At 32.8% G+C, this 16,766-nt stretch overlaps 1 protein-coding gene across 1 annotated transcript in view; it reads left to right on the forward strand.

Annotated features, from left to right (window-relative positions):
- Positions 1–16,395, forward strand: part of LOC124360841 (eukaryotic translation initiation factor 2 subunit 3) — a 72,622-nt gene extending 56,227 nt beyond the window's left edge. Inside the window, 4 exon segments of the mRNA XM_046814791.1 lie at positions 1,811–1,980; positions 7,070–7,141; positions 7,144–7,244; positions 16,278–16,395. Coding sequence (XP_046670747.1) covers positions 1,811–1,980; positions 7,070–7,141; positions 7,144–7,244; positions 16,278–16,341 — 407 coding nt within the window. The 3' untranslated portion in view covers positions 16,342–16,395.
- Positions 16,396–16,766: the final 371 nt, after the last annotated feature.

Raw genomic sequence — 16,766 nt, forward strand, 5'->3', positions numbered from 1 at the left:
ACCTTGTTGCGTGTTATCGTTCCTACATCACGGATACCTCAGCAGGCCCATGTTCCATCTGAACGAATACCTTCACAGCTGAATTTTCTAGTATACGATAGCGAGCGATACTGTGGCGCACCATTGCTGTCCGTGCGGCCGCTGACCGTAAATTAATTCGTGCCCGCGCGCCAAAACAATACAATCCGCAATGGGTTAATACAAATTTTGCTGTAGAAACGTTAAAACGGTTATTTGACTTTTTTGAAAAGATAAATTAAATTTAACAATGACAAATAATACAAACATAAGTACGAGATATGGAATAAAAATAGAGGCTGTGTTTACAAGATATTTAGCAAGATTTTATTTCAGAATTTTTATTTCTTATTTCAGTTATTATAAACCCATCATTTCATTTTTAGAATATAATAACAGTGAAAATTAAGTGATTATTTCGGAAATACAAAAATGTACTGACAAAATTTAGAAAGTAATATAAACAATAATAATGAATGTGTATAAATATTTAATGACTTAAACTTTTAGAAGTCTGTGATCATTGTAATATATTAAATGTAAAAAATATTTTAAAATATGTATAAAATTAATAAAAAATAAAACACTTTTTTATTTTAAAGAATTTAGTGTCTTGTTATTTTAATATATAAAAAAATAACCGTTTAATAATTAGCAAACGTACTTTTTCAAGAAACATATTTACAGCCTGTCAAATATTGGTTATAAGAAGTAGTCACTTCTGTCAGTCTTTCCTGAAACTGCCTATTTTTTGTTTTACTTCAAGCAATAAGAACTGTAACAATGTATCGCTGTGTACTGTGTGGTAGAATATATTCTTGATGATTTAAAACAAGTTACTATGTTGATATTTATCTAGAGATGAATCCGTTACAAGACAAATATATAACTTGTTAAGGTATACGAGTCTATTTTCTTTTCTGTATTTACTTATCCGCTCAAGTATTCAATTTGCTTTTCCCTAAATGTGTTCCATTTAAAACACAATTTTTTTATTACTGTCCAAAGGCCTGTAAGTAACTATTTTAGTTTGTATTTACTCAAATGCTTAGTTATCGGCATAAACAAGAAGAATTACCTTTACGCAACACGGTACTCGTCCGCTATGTTGTGACTGGAAGACTTGTATCTGATTCTCATTGCATAGGTACATTGGTAATAATGCAGCCCACTATTTTTGGACGAGTTTTCCTTATCGGGTACCAAAATAAACTTCATTTTACGTTCCTAATGCTTTCCTTCTTCCCTAATGCTTTCCTTCTTCTCTAATGCTTTCCTTCTTCCGTATGAATTGGAAAATATTCGATGAGTCATACTTTCTATCGTCAAATTGCCTGCAAATAGGCCTAGACGAGCGACTCTTCAAGTAGGCCTAGACACACGAATCACCTGTCACTTTCAAATAATAAATTGTTGTTCTTCTAGTTTTTGTTTTCATTGATTGTTGTAATAACTTGTAAACTTTCTAAATACGTTTAAAAAGTCTGTTTTTTTTTTAATACTGTAATTTATTTGGTCTCTGATAAAGAAAACTCATCCAAAAATAAGTATCATCTTCTGATAAGTACCCAAACATAATATGTTTCACAGATCACAGAGTAGGGAAACAACATAAAACTCGTATTTATCAATAGTTTGGAACCTATTGAATACAGCTATCTGGTTATTTGGTCAAAAACTCTTATACTATATAAAATATTATTGAAATACAAAATGTCAAAATTAGCGATGATGCGGCACTGAAAGGGTTAATTTGATGCAGGAAGTTGAGATTGTCTGATCTTGTTTCTAGGAGTGGGCACCAAGATAGAGCCGACTCTGTGCCGTGCTGACCGGTTGGTGGGTCAGGTTCTCGGGGCTGTTGGCTGTTTACCTGAAATCTTCATAGAGCTAGAGATATCCTACTATCTGCTCAAGCGCCTACTAGGAGTCAGGATGGAGGGGGATAAGAAGGGCGCTAAGGTGAGTAAGGTCGTTTTCAACCTTAATTCTGAGTCGGTTACACCATCCCATGTAACTGAAGATCAGGATAATCTTATGTGAACACTGTGTTATCCTGGCTTTAAAATTAACGTACATTGGTACCAAATAGTTTTAGCCCTTCTGGAAGTGACATTGAACAGGCTAAAATCAGCCAAAGATTTTGTTTTACGCAATTGTTTACTTTATAACGTAACTTCCAGTAACTCGTAAAAATTGTTCAAAGTTGAAGCTAAATGTATTCTGTGGCCGATTAGTAGGAGAAAATTCAATAAGGCATACATAATTCAATCATTAAAAATCACGACCACTAAACAGAAACAATTTGCTCTGAATTAAACAAAAGAAATCATTTACTCCATAAAAATTAATAAAAAATACAGTACATAAAACATAATTCATTTAAAAATATAATGAAATTAAATATTTAGGTATTTAAAAAGTATTTTGTAAAATAATCATATATTACTTATTTTTTAGACATTACTTTACTTTACTAATTATTGTTTAAGAACTATTTCCATGTGGGCTACAAAAGCCTGTGCGTGAGAACGTCACCGTAAAATACTTAGTTTTAATTCCAAACAAAACGAAATTGTAGTGTAATTATTAAAGGAAAATTGAGTTAAAACAAAAAAAACAAAAAGAAAGTTTAAATTAATTTTTTTGTGGAAAAAATTGTAAAAAAGTAGAATGAGAATTTATTTTGATAAAGTAAAGTTTAGAAGGGATTACATTCTGGTATTACATAAATTTGAATGAAACTTTCGCAAAAAAGGATAAACTACCAACTGTTAGAGACTATATCGGACAAGCCTTGTTGCACCCTTTGACGCAAGATGGACATTATCAGGACAACTGCGTACCCTATTCCCCATTCCTTATCGTCGAGTATTGTTATCTACATTTATTCTTATTACCTCCCTAACATGCCAAAACGCCATTCATGGTCACACATAATCCCCCCCCCCCCAAACACGCACATGCCCGCACCTATACGCTTACAGCATATTTCCCCACATACACATGCATGAACTCAACAAAGACACACTCATGCGTACATATATTTAAAAATAACATTTTTATAACCTAACCTACACCATCTATTGCCTGTAGTTTGATGTAATCTATATTACAGTAAGATCTCTTCCCACTGTATTTGACCAGTTTAATATTCTTCTTTTTAGGGAAGCGATTAGAGAAAACATTGTTATATAATCCATATTTTTCATGGAATCCAGTAATTTGTTGAAAATAATATGGGCTACATAATAAGTAGTAGAAGTAGAGAAGGTAGGTTTTTAACTAATTTCGGAACTCTCATACCTCCTGTAGTAGCATTTCTTCAGTTTCAGGTTTTGTTGATTTAAAAAATGTAGATAACAACTGCCTTGATGTAAAGGTGTCTTATATAGAAAACTTGCATTTCGTAATAATTCCCCCTTAATAATCAATTGCACATATGTGAAATAGACCACCCGAACTTCTTTTATTAGTATATCTGTTTGTGTCATCCAATCGATTATCAAACATAACACCAATAAATTCATACTCATTGACGCGGCCATTTGTGTTACATGTGCAATCAATATTACGAGTGAGGTTGTTGCTTACATGGAGCTTAATACAATTAATCTGAGTGTCGCTGATCAACATTAACACATTTGTATCAACCATTTTATACATTTTTGACAACTTTTTTCCCCTTGGGGCAGCCTACTGCCATGCACTTAGGCCTCAAGGGCTTTTTGCGCACCATGAGGCCCACCAGTCTACAACTTCAGCAGTTCAACAAACCGCCGAAAACAGCCTATCAAGTCCTCCTGGGAAAATTCACCAATCAAAGAGCAGGTGCTCAGCAGTCTCCTCCTGCTCATTACACCTTCCACAGAGCGGATCCTCCTGAAGGATGCTGACTCTGTGAAGATGCTTCCTCAGGTGACCATGCCCCGTAATGAGACCAATGACCTTGGAAGACATTGATCTATTTAATGAGAGAAGGTCCGAAGCCACCCTGGAGGAAGGTGACTGTAATACCATTCTACTCACTCTCAAACCCGGATGCAACCTCCACCTTCTCTCATGCTCCGCGCAAATCCATTTCGAGACAAGCCTAGAGGATTCACACCTTGGAACACATCAGAACGGTTGAGGGCCTGTCATAATTGTCGCTGAGCTCTGGTTGGCCAGGGCATAAGCTCTTTCGTTCCCAAGAATCCCCTCATGACCAGGAACCCAACAAACAGTTACATTGTTGATTCTGGCAAGGGAGGAAAACGGTGTGTGATAGCAATCCGAAACCAGTTTGGATTTGATTGCGCAAGAATCCAGTGCCATCAGCGCTGCCTGACTGTCAGTGAAAATGTTAATAGTCTTGCCCCTATATCGCAGACGAAGATTCTCACGAGCACATTCCATAATGGCTGCGACCTCCGCTTGAAAGACTGTCGGATACGGACCCATAGGGACCACCAGCTCCCTTCACTCCCAGAATTCCAGCGCCTGTGCCGCTTTTTGTTTTAGAGCCGTCTGTGAACCATTCGAGCTTCGCTGGTGGAAGAGGTTTCCTTCCCTCTGACCAATCATCCCTTGAGGGTAAAATAATCCTAAAGGGTTTGTCAAAGGAAAATTTTTGTGGCATCTGATCAGAGATCATGTGCAGAACATCCTCCTGTAATTATGTTAACTATGTGAAGCAGAGGTTTGCAAAACGGATGCAAATTGCCTTGGAAAAAGGAAGCGGAAATCTAATTACACTCAGGATCTGAGCCCCTGCCCAGGCCATTGACACAGTAGTATAAGTCTTGTTCCGTGACATTTCTCTTTGTCAGAGTCCACATTACAGTTGTTATCGTCTACAAGTGGATCGCTCAAGTTGATAATGCGTGTCAAGTTATATCCAACCTTAGAGAAAAAGTCATTGAACTAGGCCTACTACTTTTTTTTTCCTTTAATACCTTTAAACGAGGAATTCGTATATACGAGCTGAATCACGGAAACGGCTCCAACGATTTTCATTAAATTTAGTATGCAGGGGGTTTTGGGGGCGATAAAGTGATCTAGCTAGGTTTCATTTTTAGAGAACGTTTTATCAGTATTTTTAAGCAATGAAAAACTGCTACAATGCCAATATTTATTTATTTGTTTACATTCTATAGTAAATTATATCTGACGTATCATAAAAAGAGTAGTAAGCCAATTCTCACAGCTGATGTTTCATCAGAAATGCCAAAGAGTAAAAATAAGTATTGTTGTATAAATTGATGAAGGTTCAAACCAAAAGGAAATTTTGATCGCAATATATGTTGATGAATAATTTCACTCCTTTTTATATATTCAATTCAATTCGTTTATTGCCGTTAAATAACATATGTTACAATAGGCTTTGTCACATAAGCCAATTAAATGGTAGCAAAATGACACAAATAAAATAGTAGACATTTGACTTCAGTGCAAATTTGATGTAAGATAGCTTGTTGTTTATCAATGTGTCTAAATCTAAATATAACAATTAACAATATATAACAATGAACAAATATAACAATTAACAAACATAACAATTAATAAAATTAACAATCAATAAATACAACAAATAATAAAAAATTACAAAATATGAGAATAAATTATGATGTATAAATTACACCTAAAATATTATGTCATCTAATGAAACATTGTAGAATTCGTCTAAACTATAAAAAGCTTTTTTTTAAACCATTTCTTAAGAACCAATTTAAAACTATTTACAGACAAAGACTTTACATTTAGAGGTAATTTGTTAAAAAGCTTTATGCCAATATGTATGTAATTACTTTTCGTCTTACTTAGACGTACAAATTCTTCATCAATAAGGTTTTTATTTCTGGTGTTATATACATGTTTACTGCTTCGTAAATTAAATTCTTCGTAAATATATTTCATATACTTCGTCCCACACATGCTGCTAAAGTCAAATGCTTGCAAACCTGAACTAATATTATACGAGCAGAAAAGTCTCATGATTTAGATGTTTCAATGTCTGCAAGATTGTGGTAGCGTGCGGCACATTGTGTAGGTACTGAAAATAACGAACAACTTGAGTGACGTCTGCAAGATATGCGGCACAACGTATCATCATAATCATAAAATTAATCCCAAAACACGATTTACCAGAAAAAATATTGAGCAAAGCTCGGTTTTCTGATATTGTAAATTTAAGCTAAAAAAAAGGAATTTTTACCTCGTATTTTTAATCAGTGTTACACATTTGAACTGCATTTGAACCCTCTCCCGGTCGAATTACTGCGACGCGCTTTTGGCGCTATTGGGCTGAATTAAATCAGTCGCTCTGCCGCGAGAGGACACTTATTCGCGTTTTTACTAAGTTAAGAAATTTATTTTAATAAAACTATTATGTATTGTACATCGTTACAAAGATGATTAAATCCTCTATAATAACGTTGTATTTATTTTAAAAAATATCAACCTTTTGAGGTAAATTAAAATCAAACAAAAAGTCAAACAACTGAACCTGCCATCTATGAAGTACAGAACCAAGTGTAAAGACTGCGAAAACAACTAACGAAATGATTTCAGTAAATAAGTGGTTATAAAAAGTCCCAAATAGTTCATCAAATTACATAAGGTAGCAGCACAAGTCAGAAAGAATTGTACTAAACAACTAGATCACCGTCAATGAAGTAATCAATGAACCATTTCAAATTATTAATCCTAGATAGCGTCCCTAGTCACAAAACTATAAATAAACAAGGCAACAATGACACTGCCAATAGATATTTTCAGTATTTGTTCCCCAAACAACCGTATGACAGCAGCACAAAGCAGAGGGCGTTGATAAAGCAGTTGGAGGCGTTTGGACTTTAGCGCCAGGCGCCCTGCCGAGGCGTTTGCCCAGGAAAGGGTTAAAAAATCGTTTATATGGTCATAACCAAAAAATTGAATCAAACTATTTATTGTTGTAAGCACTTGTAATCCAAAAAAATATACATAAATAGAAATTACTCACTAGTTTATCTCTTGAATCAGAATATAAAGTAGTGATATAATCTACTACAGATGATCTGATTTTGTTTAGGTCCACAAACTGTCGAAAAACGAGGTGCTACTAGTTAACATTGGCTCCTTGTCTACGGGCGGACGTGTGTCCTGGCTACAAAGGCTGATTTGGCAAAGATAAGCTTGACCAATCCTGTGTGTACCGAGCTGGGAGAGAAGATTGCTCTTAGTAGACGAGTCGACAAGCACTGGAGGTAAGCGTCATTAGTTTCACTTGTTCATCTGGTTGTACTTGCACCACTTGCAGAATAATATTAATATCTTCTTGTGCTGGTTCTTAGCTGTAACAATAATGGATGGGGGAAAGTCGGTTGCTAGAAGCTGCATTTGTAATCAGTAATATGAAAACTATTGTACTATTAGTTTGAAAAAAGATTTTTCCAGCTCAGTTGTAATATTTGCTTTTTATGAACGAAACCAGGAAAAATGTAATGTAATGTTAATAAATAATATTTAAATACATAACACATGTAAAATGTGTAGTAATAGATTACAGTTAAATAACTTGAAGTAGTAACAGAGAAAAAGTGAAATTAAATTAATGAAAAATTTTGACTTTGCATTTTGAGTTACCAAATTCCACTGAAGACCCAGCTGGAGTAAGTAGACCTTGGGTTTCTCCACATAAGAATAATGTTAAACCACATGCAATTTTATATCTTTAATTTAGGTGTAGAATCATGGAGATGTCTCATTTTAAATATATAATTAATAAGCATAAAAAAATGTTTCAGTTTTATCAACATTTTATGGGTTATTCAGAAAAATCTCAAACTTTGTTGTACTTTATCGTTTGAATATTAAAAAACTATACACCTTACAACAACAACAAAAAATAACCTAAAAAGCGTTTGGATGCTTATTAATTAATTATATATTTAAAATATGATGTCTCGCATTACGCTATGATAAAAATTAAGGTCGTAAAACTGAATAAGGTTTAACATTGTTCTTATGGAGAAAAGCTCCAAGTCATTTTACTACATCTCTTAAAGTTTTAAATTTTTAATGTTGAAGAAAAGCTGCAAGTCATTTTACTACATCTCTTAAAGTTTAAAATTTTTAATGTTGCTGCATATCAAGGTTCGTATCGGTGCTTCAGAACATCGTTATGTGTTCAATAAAATCTTACTAAGCTTTTATTTGAACATTGCAACAAATTGTCTCTGTTATATTTTTTCAAGTAATAGTTAAATTTTTAAACATATTCGAGTAACTCATTAGTACAACCATTCTTATATTAACCCTTTGCGTGCCACGGCGACGATACATCGTCGCCAAAAACCCTTGCGAAAAGTGCCACGGCGACGATGGATCGTCGCCGACTTACTGTGCGAAAAGTGCCAGGCGACGATCCGTCGTCGCCGTCTGTTATCGTAATTTTTAACGCTTTATTTTTCATGAATTCTTTTCACAACCAATATTGTTTTATTTGTTAACTATCCTGCAATAGATAAATAATAGTTCACATGGTACTTTATATTAGTGAAGTTAAAAAAATCACAGAATAATAGAAGCAACAACAGCTGGCGGTGATCAACCGGGCGCGTAACATCGTTGGCGCGTAAACAACTCGCTACGTATAGTATGCGTAATATCTAAAATAATACGTTCGGTCACATGGTTGTGTTTACATCGTTTTGAGGTTAGGATCTCTAAAATGATTTTGTTAAATTGGTATCTCCCGTGCTTGCGTGCGCGTGCGTGTGCGTGATTGCGTGCGCGCGCTTGTGTGTGTGTACATATTTTTTGGGAAAATATGAAGAACATATATTAGATATACTTTAGAACCAAAGGATAAATGTAAGTAATGCATTAATAATTTTTGTTTTAGTGTTGTGTTACCGGTACTGAAAAATGATTTTTTCATTATGTACATAATTTCAAGCATTGTTATGTAACTATAGTAATTATGTAAAAAAGTTAACCATTATTTTTTTTCACATTAACAATGTTATAAAGAATATTTAAAAAATTCTTCCCATAGTAAAATTGTTTCTTATTAATTTGTCAAAAAAAATAAAAACTAAAAAATAAAAATTGCTTTATACATTTTTTGGTTTTGACATGCCAAAACTAATATTATTTTATGTTGTTTCATTTGTTTTGTAACATTTTATTGTAATACAATTTTCTACAAACATTTTAATACCTGTTTCATAAAAATAGTATGAAAAATAAAAAAAAATATATTGTTTTTCCGGAAGCCCGGTAATACTTCTTATTATTCCCTGGCATTTTTCGCATATGACTTGCAATATAGTTGCTAGTGCATTTCTTTTGTACTAAATTTTTTGCCTTGTGGCATTCAAAGGGTTAATAAAATCTACATCTTGTGTGATCTGTTCTCTTATTGCTTTTAAACTCACATTATTACTACTTAATTTCTAGTTATGTATGGGATTGGGATTTTTCTTTGAGCAGTAAACAGAAATACAGTCACTATTATGGAATTTTTCTCTTTGTTTTGTGAAAATTGTAAGTATTGTAACAACTATTTTATTATATTACAGTTATGACATGTTTAAAATTTCTCCCATTTTACATTTTGTAGGGAATTAAAAAGCATTTCTTTTTGTAGTGGTTGGAAACCTGAGTGTACGGTTTAATTATAAATGCTGGTGGTCCCAATATTGTTTGTTCAAACAAAAGTTATTTGTTGGATATGTTTTAAAAAAACTTTAAAACCCTCGACCAAACGACAAATCCTGCCCCATGTCTCACATGTGAAGAAGTATTAAATATATTGTGTTATACAAGGTTACCATAATTTGTCTATGAATGTGTACCGTTATTATAGCACATATATTAAATTTATATGGAGCTAATACTTTATAAATTAAAACAACTTTTCGGAAATACTTGATTTATTCCGAAATTTAAGTTCACCAAAAAATTAACAAAGTTTACAAACTTTTGATTCGATTTTCTTCAAAACTTCACACAATCGAACAAATCTAATTAAGAGTCTGATTAAAAATGAATTAAAATTAAAATGAAACTAAAAATTTATACTTCTCAAAAAATGGTTTAAATTAACAAAATAAAATAAAAAGTTTTCTTCTCAAAATACTCAAAATCAATATAACACAAAACTTGATATTAACTTTATGACCAAAATTTAATTCACAATACTTAAAAAAAAATTGAATTAATTCTCAGACTCTGAAAGATGGGAAACTTTAGAAATTTTAATTACAACAGTATAAAAAATCAAAGATATTAACTAAACGCTGGTACGGGACTTACTACTTTGAAGATAGGGATTTAATACGCACTGAAAAAAAACTTAAAAACTTGAATTAAATTTACACGCGATAAAAGGAATTACTCTAAATCCCAAACTATAGGGTTAGAGGAAGAGCTGCGATTCTCAACAGGACGTCTGCACCTTCTCGTCGTGGCTTCAAGACTCGACTGATCCCCCTCTCTCTCCAGCGAGCCGGGTCGGAACGTATCGCCGTAGTCATCTCGATCAGCTGATGTACCGGTCTAACTAAACAAACAATGTCCACGCACCGCGTCTAGTTAACAAAAAGAGCCTACTTCCTACCGCGATTCAGCATAAATAATTACGTCTATGGTACAAATGTCAGCTAACTAGGAATTATCGATTATCGAAATTCATTGATAATTATCGTACGTTTAACAATGTATAGTGTCTATTTATGTATATATAATTTTTCAATAAACATTGAATCACAAAAAGTACTTGCTCCGCCGGGACTCGAACCCGGATCTCTCACTTGCCGGGTGAATGTGCTACCATTACACCACAGAGCCCTCACTTTTTACGATTCAATTATATTGTATTTGGCCGTATCTGTCACATATGTGTTTAAATAACTCAACTAAGATATGATTGGAAGACCAAATACCTGTCAAACGACTTTTGTTTACATTAATCAAATTTGTATAAGTGGCAATAGCCTTATTCAATTTTTCAATAATGATTGAATCACAAAAAGTAGTTGCTCCGGGACTCGAACCCGGATCTGTCACTTGCCGGGTGAATGTGCTACCATTACACCACAGAGCCCGGTGTATTATAGATATTATATATATTATTATAGATAAATAATAAATAGTAAGTATATATACTTATTATTTACCTAATTTATGGAATTAAAATACAACCAACTCTTTATAATCAATACTTTTTTAATGCTGTAGTTTAAACATAAATAAATAAATTGATAACTACACAATTAGTGATAAAATAATTAATACTAAACAAAGTTACAATCATATTAAAATGGTTACTGACTTTGGGAATTAGTAACCAATGAAAATAGTCTAATATACAAAAATAAAACAAGAACGATGACCGAAACAATACAGTTAATAATATTAAACAAACATGAAATTGTTATACTTAAATAAAAGATGTAGTGACATTATAACAATGTTTTGTAATTAAAAATTAAATACATGGTGGTATATTAATCAAACCGTAAATTATTCCTAGTCTGGCATGCACAATGTTTTTAGAAATGTATGAAAACTGATTGACAGGCAGAGGTGATGAAGAGAATATGTGATGAAAAAAATTAAGACCTTCAACAGAATTTGAGCTGTGTCTTTGTAAAATTTGTTCCATTAGTCACATGTACATAGTATTTTATCATTTTAGCTATGGAGGTTGTGTATTGTTCTATAATTGAAGGACAGCTACATTTAAAATAATTGGGAAATTTGTATCTTACTTAAACTAAGCACTGGCCTTTCCAGTAATTCTTGTTTACTGATCTGTTGAAATATGTCAAAGTAAAGTCCATGCTAAAAGTGATCCGGTCCAACACTAATGACTAGGAGTTGTTTGACATTTTTCAAACATTTTAAGTTTAATAAGTGATACAAGTTGATGCACGTATTTTTTAGATTAAAAAGTCCATATTCAATTCAATTCAATTCAATAATATCTTTATTCACACATTCATCAAGAATGGTTACAGAGTTAACACATGCAGTAAAAATTGATGTCATCAAGAAGTAGGTAAACTAGTTTAAAACTATTATTATAAATGCAAAGAGAAAATATCTTTAAAATTTGATATTAACTAACATTTCTGTAAAATAAAATATATATGAGGAGAAAATATATGAATGCATATACATACACATACATGTCTTAAATAATAGCATTAACAGAATTAAAAAACTCATTCAAACTATAAATTGTAGAGTTTATCAACAGGCTGTGCAGTCTTTTCTTCAGAGTTTTAGAGTCACATGTTTTGAAGTTTTCTGGAAGCATGTTAAAGAGTCTTGCACCGCTATAGGAAGGCTTCTTGGTGTAAAGGGTTGTTCTATGCGCTGGAAGGGATATATCATTTGCCCGTCTTGTTGTGTAGCTGTTGACGTCACCAACCCTTGGTAATCTTTCTCTTGAGGCGTGGGTGATTAACTTGATGATGTATATGGACACTACTGTGAGTATCTCAAAAGATTTAAAAGCCTCTCTACAAGATTCTTGTGGCTGTAGTCCTGCCATGATCCGCATAACCCGCTTCTGCAATACCAGGACACGATGAAGGTTGCCGGCAGATGAACTTCCCCACAGAGTTATTCCATATCGAACATGTGATTCGAACAGAGCGTGATATGCGGCTTTCAAAGCGATAGAGGTACCAATGGATTTAATCCTCTTCATTGCAAAGATTGCAGAGCTAAGCCTTGAACACAGTTGGTCGGTGTGATTGCTCCAGGAGAGGCCTTGATCCAGAGTTAGGCCTAAGTGTTTTGTGTTGTCAACTCTCTGAAGATCTGGGGGCTCAGTTAAGCATTCTTTTAATCGTCCAGAAGCGAGATATTTTGTCTTTGCAGCATTAAAAACTAGGTCGTTATTTGAGCAATATTGTTGTGCCATACTGACTGATATGAAGGTACGAATGTCCAGGTCTTCAACGGCATTGCCACTCGTTACAAGAACGGTGTCATCAGCAAACATGACTGGGTAGCTTCTTGAAATTCTCTCACTATTGATGACATTCCAGATGGCTTTAGATTTATTACTTGACTCAGCAATAAGGCTTTCATTTTCTAATGTCATATTATAATGTATCAAATTATAGTAGAAGTTAGAGATATGACTTTGCTCTTAAAATATATTTCACTGAACCTCTGCAAATCAGTTTATAACAGATTCTTGGATTACTTTGTATATTATCAGACGGTTCCCAAAGGATTAATAATGGCAGAAATTGGATTGGTTGAATTTTGTTTAAACAATATGTAGGTTAATAAAAAGCTATTCTAAAATAAATATTCGGGAATCTATTTTTTAAGATTCTAAATCTGATTCGGAAATTGAAAATCCTGGATTCACCTATCACTTCATGAATCATTGTATCAAACAGATTTAAAAGGGAAAATGTCGATTAAAATGCTTTAGTTGTTTTCGTAGAAATATTTCAAACCACAAAAATATAATTTTAAAATATTTATGAAAAAATCTTATAATCGTAAAATATCCTTTCTTATTCAAAATACTGAGGGAATGGTGGTGTGCTGGGTAGGCCTAGGGCAGGATGTTTTTCTTCATTGATCAAATTACCTGGTAACCAGGTGAACACTTGTTGGGATTGTTCAAATAAGGGGACTAAATGTGACAGGAGTAATAGAAAAAAAATCAAGAACTGTCTGTTATCTTTGCCAAAAGAGCTGTCATCCAATGTGTTTGCCCAAACATATTTAAAATTACGCTTACTCAATTTTTTATAAGCCTACTGTTATTGTAAATATATAAAACAGTACTAGTAACATATTTGAAAACAAACTTCATACGCTCAATGACTGAAACTGAAACACACTTTATGTCATTGGTGATTTTTATTTTATTTTATTTTCCAAAAGTTTGCATGTAACAGTTTTATTTTCTTTTATTATAAAATTATTATTTCTTCCCCTAAGGGTATGAAATTTTTACATGCTATAGCCTAATTAAATGCAGAATTGAAATATGTGGGTTCCTACGGTTATTTCTTGTAATTTTAAGGCTTTAAAGTTGTTTTTTAACGTTTAAAAAAATTTGTGAGCACAAAAAACATATGATAGCAAATTATTACATTGTTTTGATAAACTGTACAGTAAAGCATCGTTGTATGCAACAGTTTTAAGAGGCAGTAATTTTTCTTCCGGGTTAAAAGAGTGAAATAAAATTTATTGTAACCGCGAGTGGTCAATTTGGTTTAAAAAATTGCCACTTTTTAGGATACGCCACATCAGTTGTATTGTTAGTTGCATAATATTTTTGTTCCCAGTTTAATTGCAGCCGTCGCTTCGGTATGACCCTGAACAATGTGATGTGTAAAACTGTTTGATCAGCTTGGTGTCACAGTCACAGCAGACACAATCAATACTGACTAAGAGTCAATAAATGTGTTTTATGCTACAACTGATCAACTTGATGTCACAGTCGCAGCAGACACAATCAATACTGACTAAGAGTCAATAAATGTGTTTTATGCTACAACTGATCAACTTGGTGTCACAGTCGCAGCAGACACAATCAATACTGACTAAGAGTCAATAAATGTGTTTTATGCTACAACTGATCAGTTTGGTGTCACAGTTGTACCACTGTTAACCAGTAAATATAGATTATGAGGCCAATAAGGGCCTCTGGTGCAAATTTGTGTTTTGGCTTAATAAGTTTTGAATTTTTATTACATTTGTATGTAGGTTAAGAGCTGTCCTGTCAAAATCTGTATCACTCAATTCTGTATAATTATACTGATGAGGTTATAATTTAGGTTCACATACATAAATACTAGAAAAAAAGTAAAGCATTGTAAGTAATAGGTCCCTTTTCAAGAGAACCTGTTTTAATCTATTGTCTACAAGAAGGGCCTATAAACTGAATGACTTACGATAAATATTTTGATTTAAGTATGGTGTCAAACAAACAAGGGAAAGTAAAGATAAACTGCTAGTTACTTAAGTTTATTTTAAGTTAAACTAACAAATATTGTTCAAACTTATTGAAAATTTAGTTTGCTTGAATGAAACAATTGTTCATAATTTGATAAATATATGTTTCCAGTATAAAAATGCTAATTGTATAACAGTAAAATGTAGTTATACAAAATATGTAAAATAATTTTAACAGATCAAACCTACTTACCTACATGTTCTAAAGACACAACTTATTGACACAAAGAAGCCTTATTGATGTTGGGTGTGCTCTTTAGTCGACTAAAACTAAGGCCCAAACACCACAGCTGATCCTCTTGTGTGGAATTAAAGATCAACAAACTGCTTCAGTAACTTGATTCTCTTGTGTTGAAGTAAAGACCAACAAACTGCTTCAGTAACTTGGTCCTCTTGTGTTGAAGTTAAGATCAACAAACTGCTTTCAGTAACTTGATCCTCTTGTGTTGAAGTAAAGATCAACAAACTGCTTCAGTAACTTGGTCCTCTTGTGTTGAAGTTAAGATCAACAAACTGCTTTCAGTAACTTGATCCTCTTGTGTTGAAGTTAAGATCAACAAACTGCTTTCAGTAACTTGGTCCTCTTGTGTTGAAGTTAAGATCAACAAACTGCTTTCAGTAACTTGTATCCTCTTGTATGGAAGTAAAGATCAATAAACTGCTTCAGTAACTTAAAGTATAACACCTTGTTAACTTCTTATCAACCTTAGAACTTACTGTTGTTGGTTCTTTATCTGCAACATGCTACTTCCTTTGTTTACCCATTGTAGATGAAATTTTACAGGTTTATTACTGTTAAATGATACATAACCTTGTTCAATATTCCTCTTTTTTTTCTTTGAAGTGAATCCAAATTTCAGGACTGGTGGATTTAAAACTTTTCTCATTTTTATTAGATTAACCAAAAACTTTATCCATGTTGTTAATAAAAAATATAGGTTCATTGGAAACAAAATACAGTATATATAATACCTCACATTACTAAACAAATTAACCACATATTCATAATACTTACCTTCCCACTTATCTTTTCAATAACAGGGATTAAAAATGATCAAGTAAATATTGGTTGTATAGAAAAAGGACCAACCATATGGAGTAAAATAATAACATGACATTTTGTGCCAATACATGTCATAATATAAAGAATCCAATTTAACATTCTCCCAAAGAAGTACCTATAGTCCCATAGGTCCTTATTGCACCTATTGCTTCATATAATGTTTTATCCATATAAATTCTTTCTAAAAGTTACAGTTATTCTGTTATTAATTAATGATGTTTTCAATTTCCAGGTTAATCGGTTGGGGTCAAATTCGGGGTGGAGAAACTATTCAACCTACTGCAGATAGACAGTAGATACTTATATAAGAAATTTTGTTACTTTCTCCAATAAAGAATTTATAATTACAATCTGATTATATTCCTTTCTCTTCCTCATCTGAAATAGTATTTATCTATTTTATTTGTCAGAATACAGTGCATATTTCTTTAGTGATAGATTATAATGGGCAGTTAAAGAGCTGTATTTTATATGTGGAATATTCACATTAATACACATTATGGAATAAAATTCCTTTGTATAACAATATTTAATAAGTTTAAAGATGTTATTAGTGCTTATAGCAATACTGATGCAAGTGCGTCCAAAGACTGCACAATGCGTAAACTTGTTTCACTGACAAAACTTCCTCATTTTCTGAGGTTCTGTTGCTGTCGTAACTTTTGCCAGTGAATTTCGAACCCGGACCATTACACCAATTAGGAGTGAAGATTAAAGTCAG

Source organism: Homalodisca vitripennis, chromosome 4 (assembly GCF_021130785.1).
Source record: "Homalodisca vitripennis isolate AUS2020 chromosome 4, UT_GWSS_2.1, whole genome shotgun sequence".
NCBI classification, from domain to species: Eukaryota; Metazoa; Arthropoda; class Insecta; order Hemiptera; family Cicadellidae; genus Homalodisca; species Homalodisca vitripennis.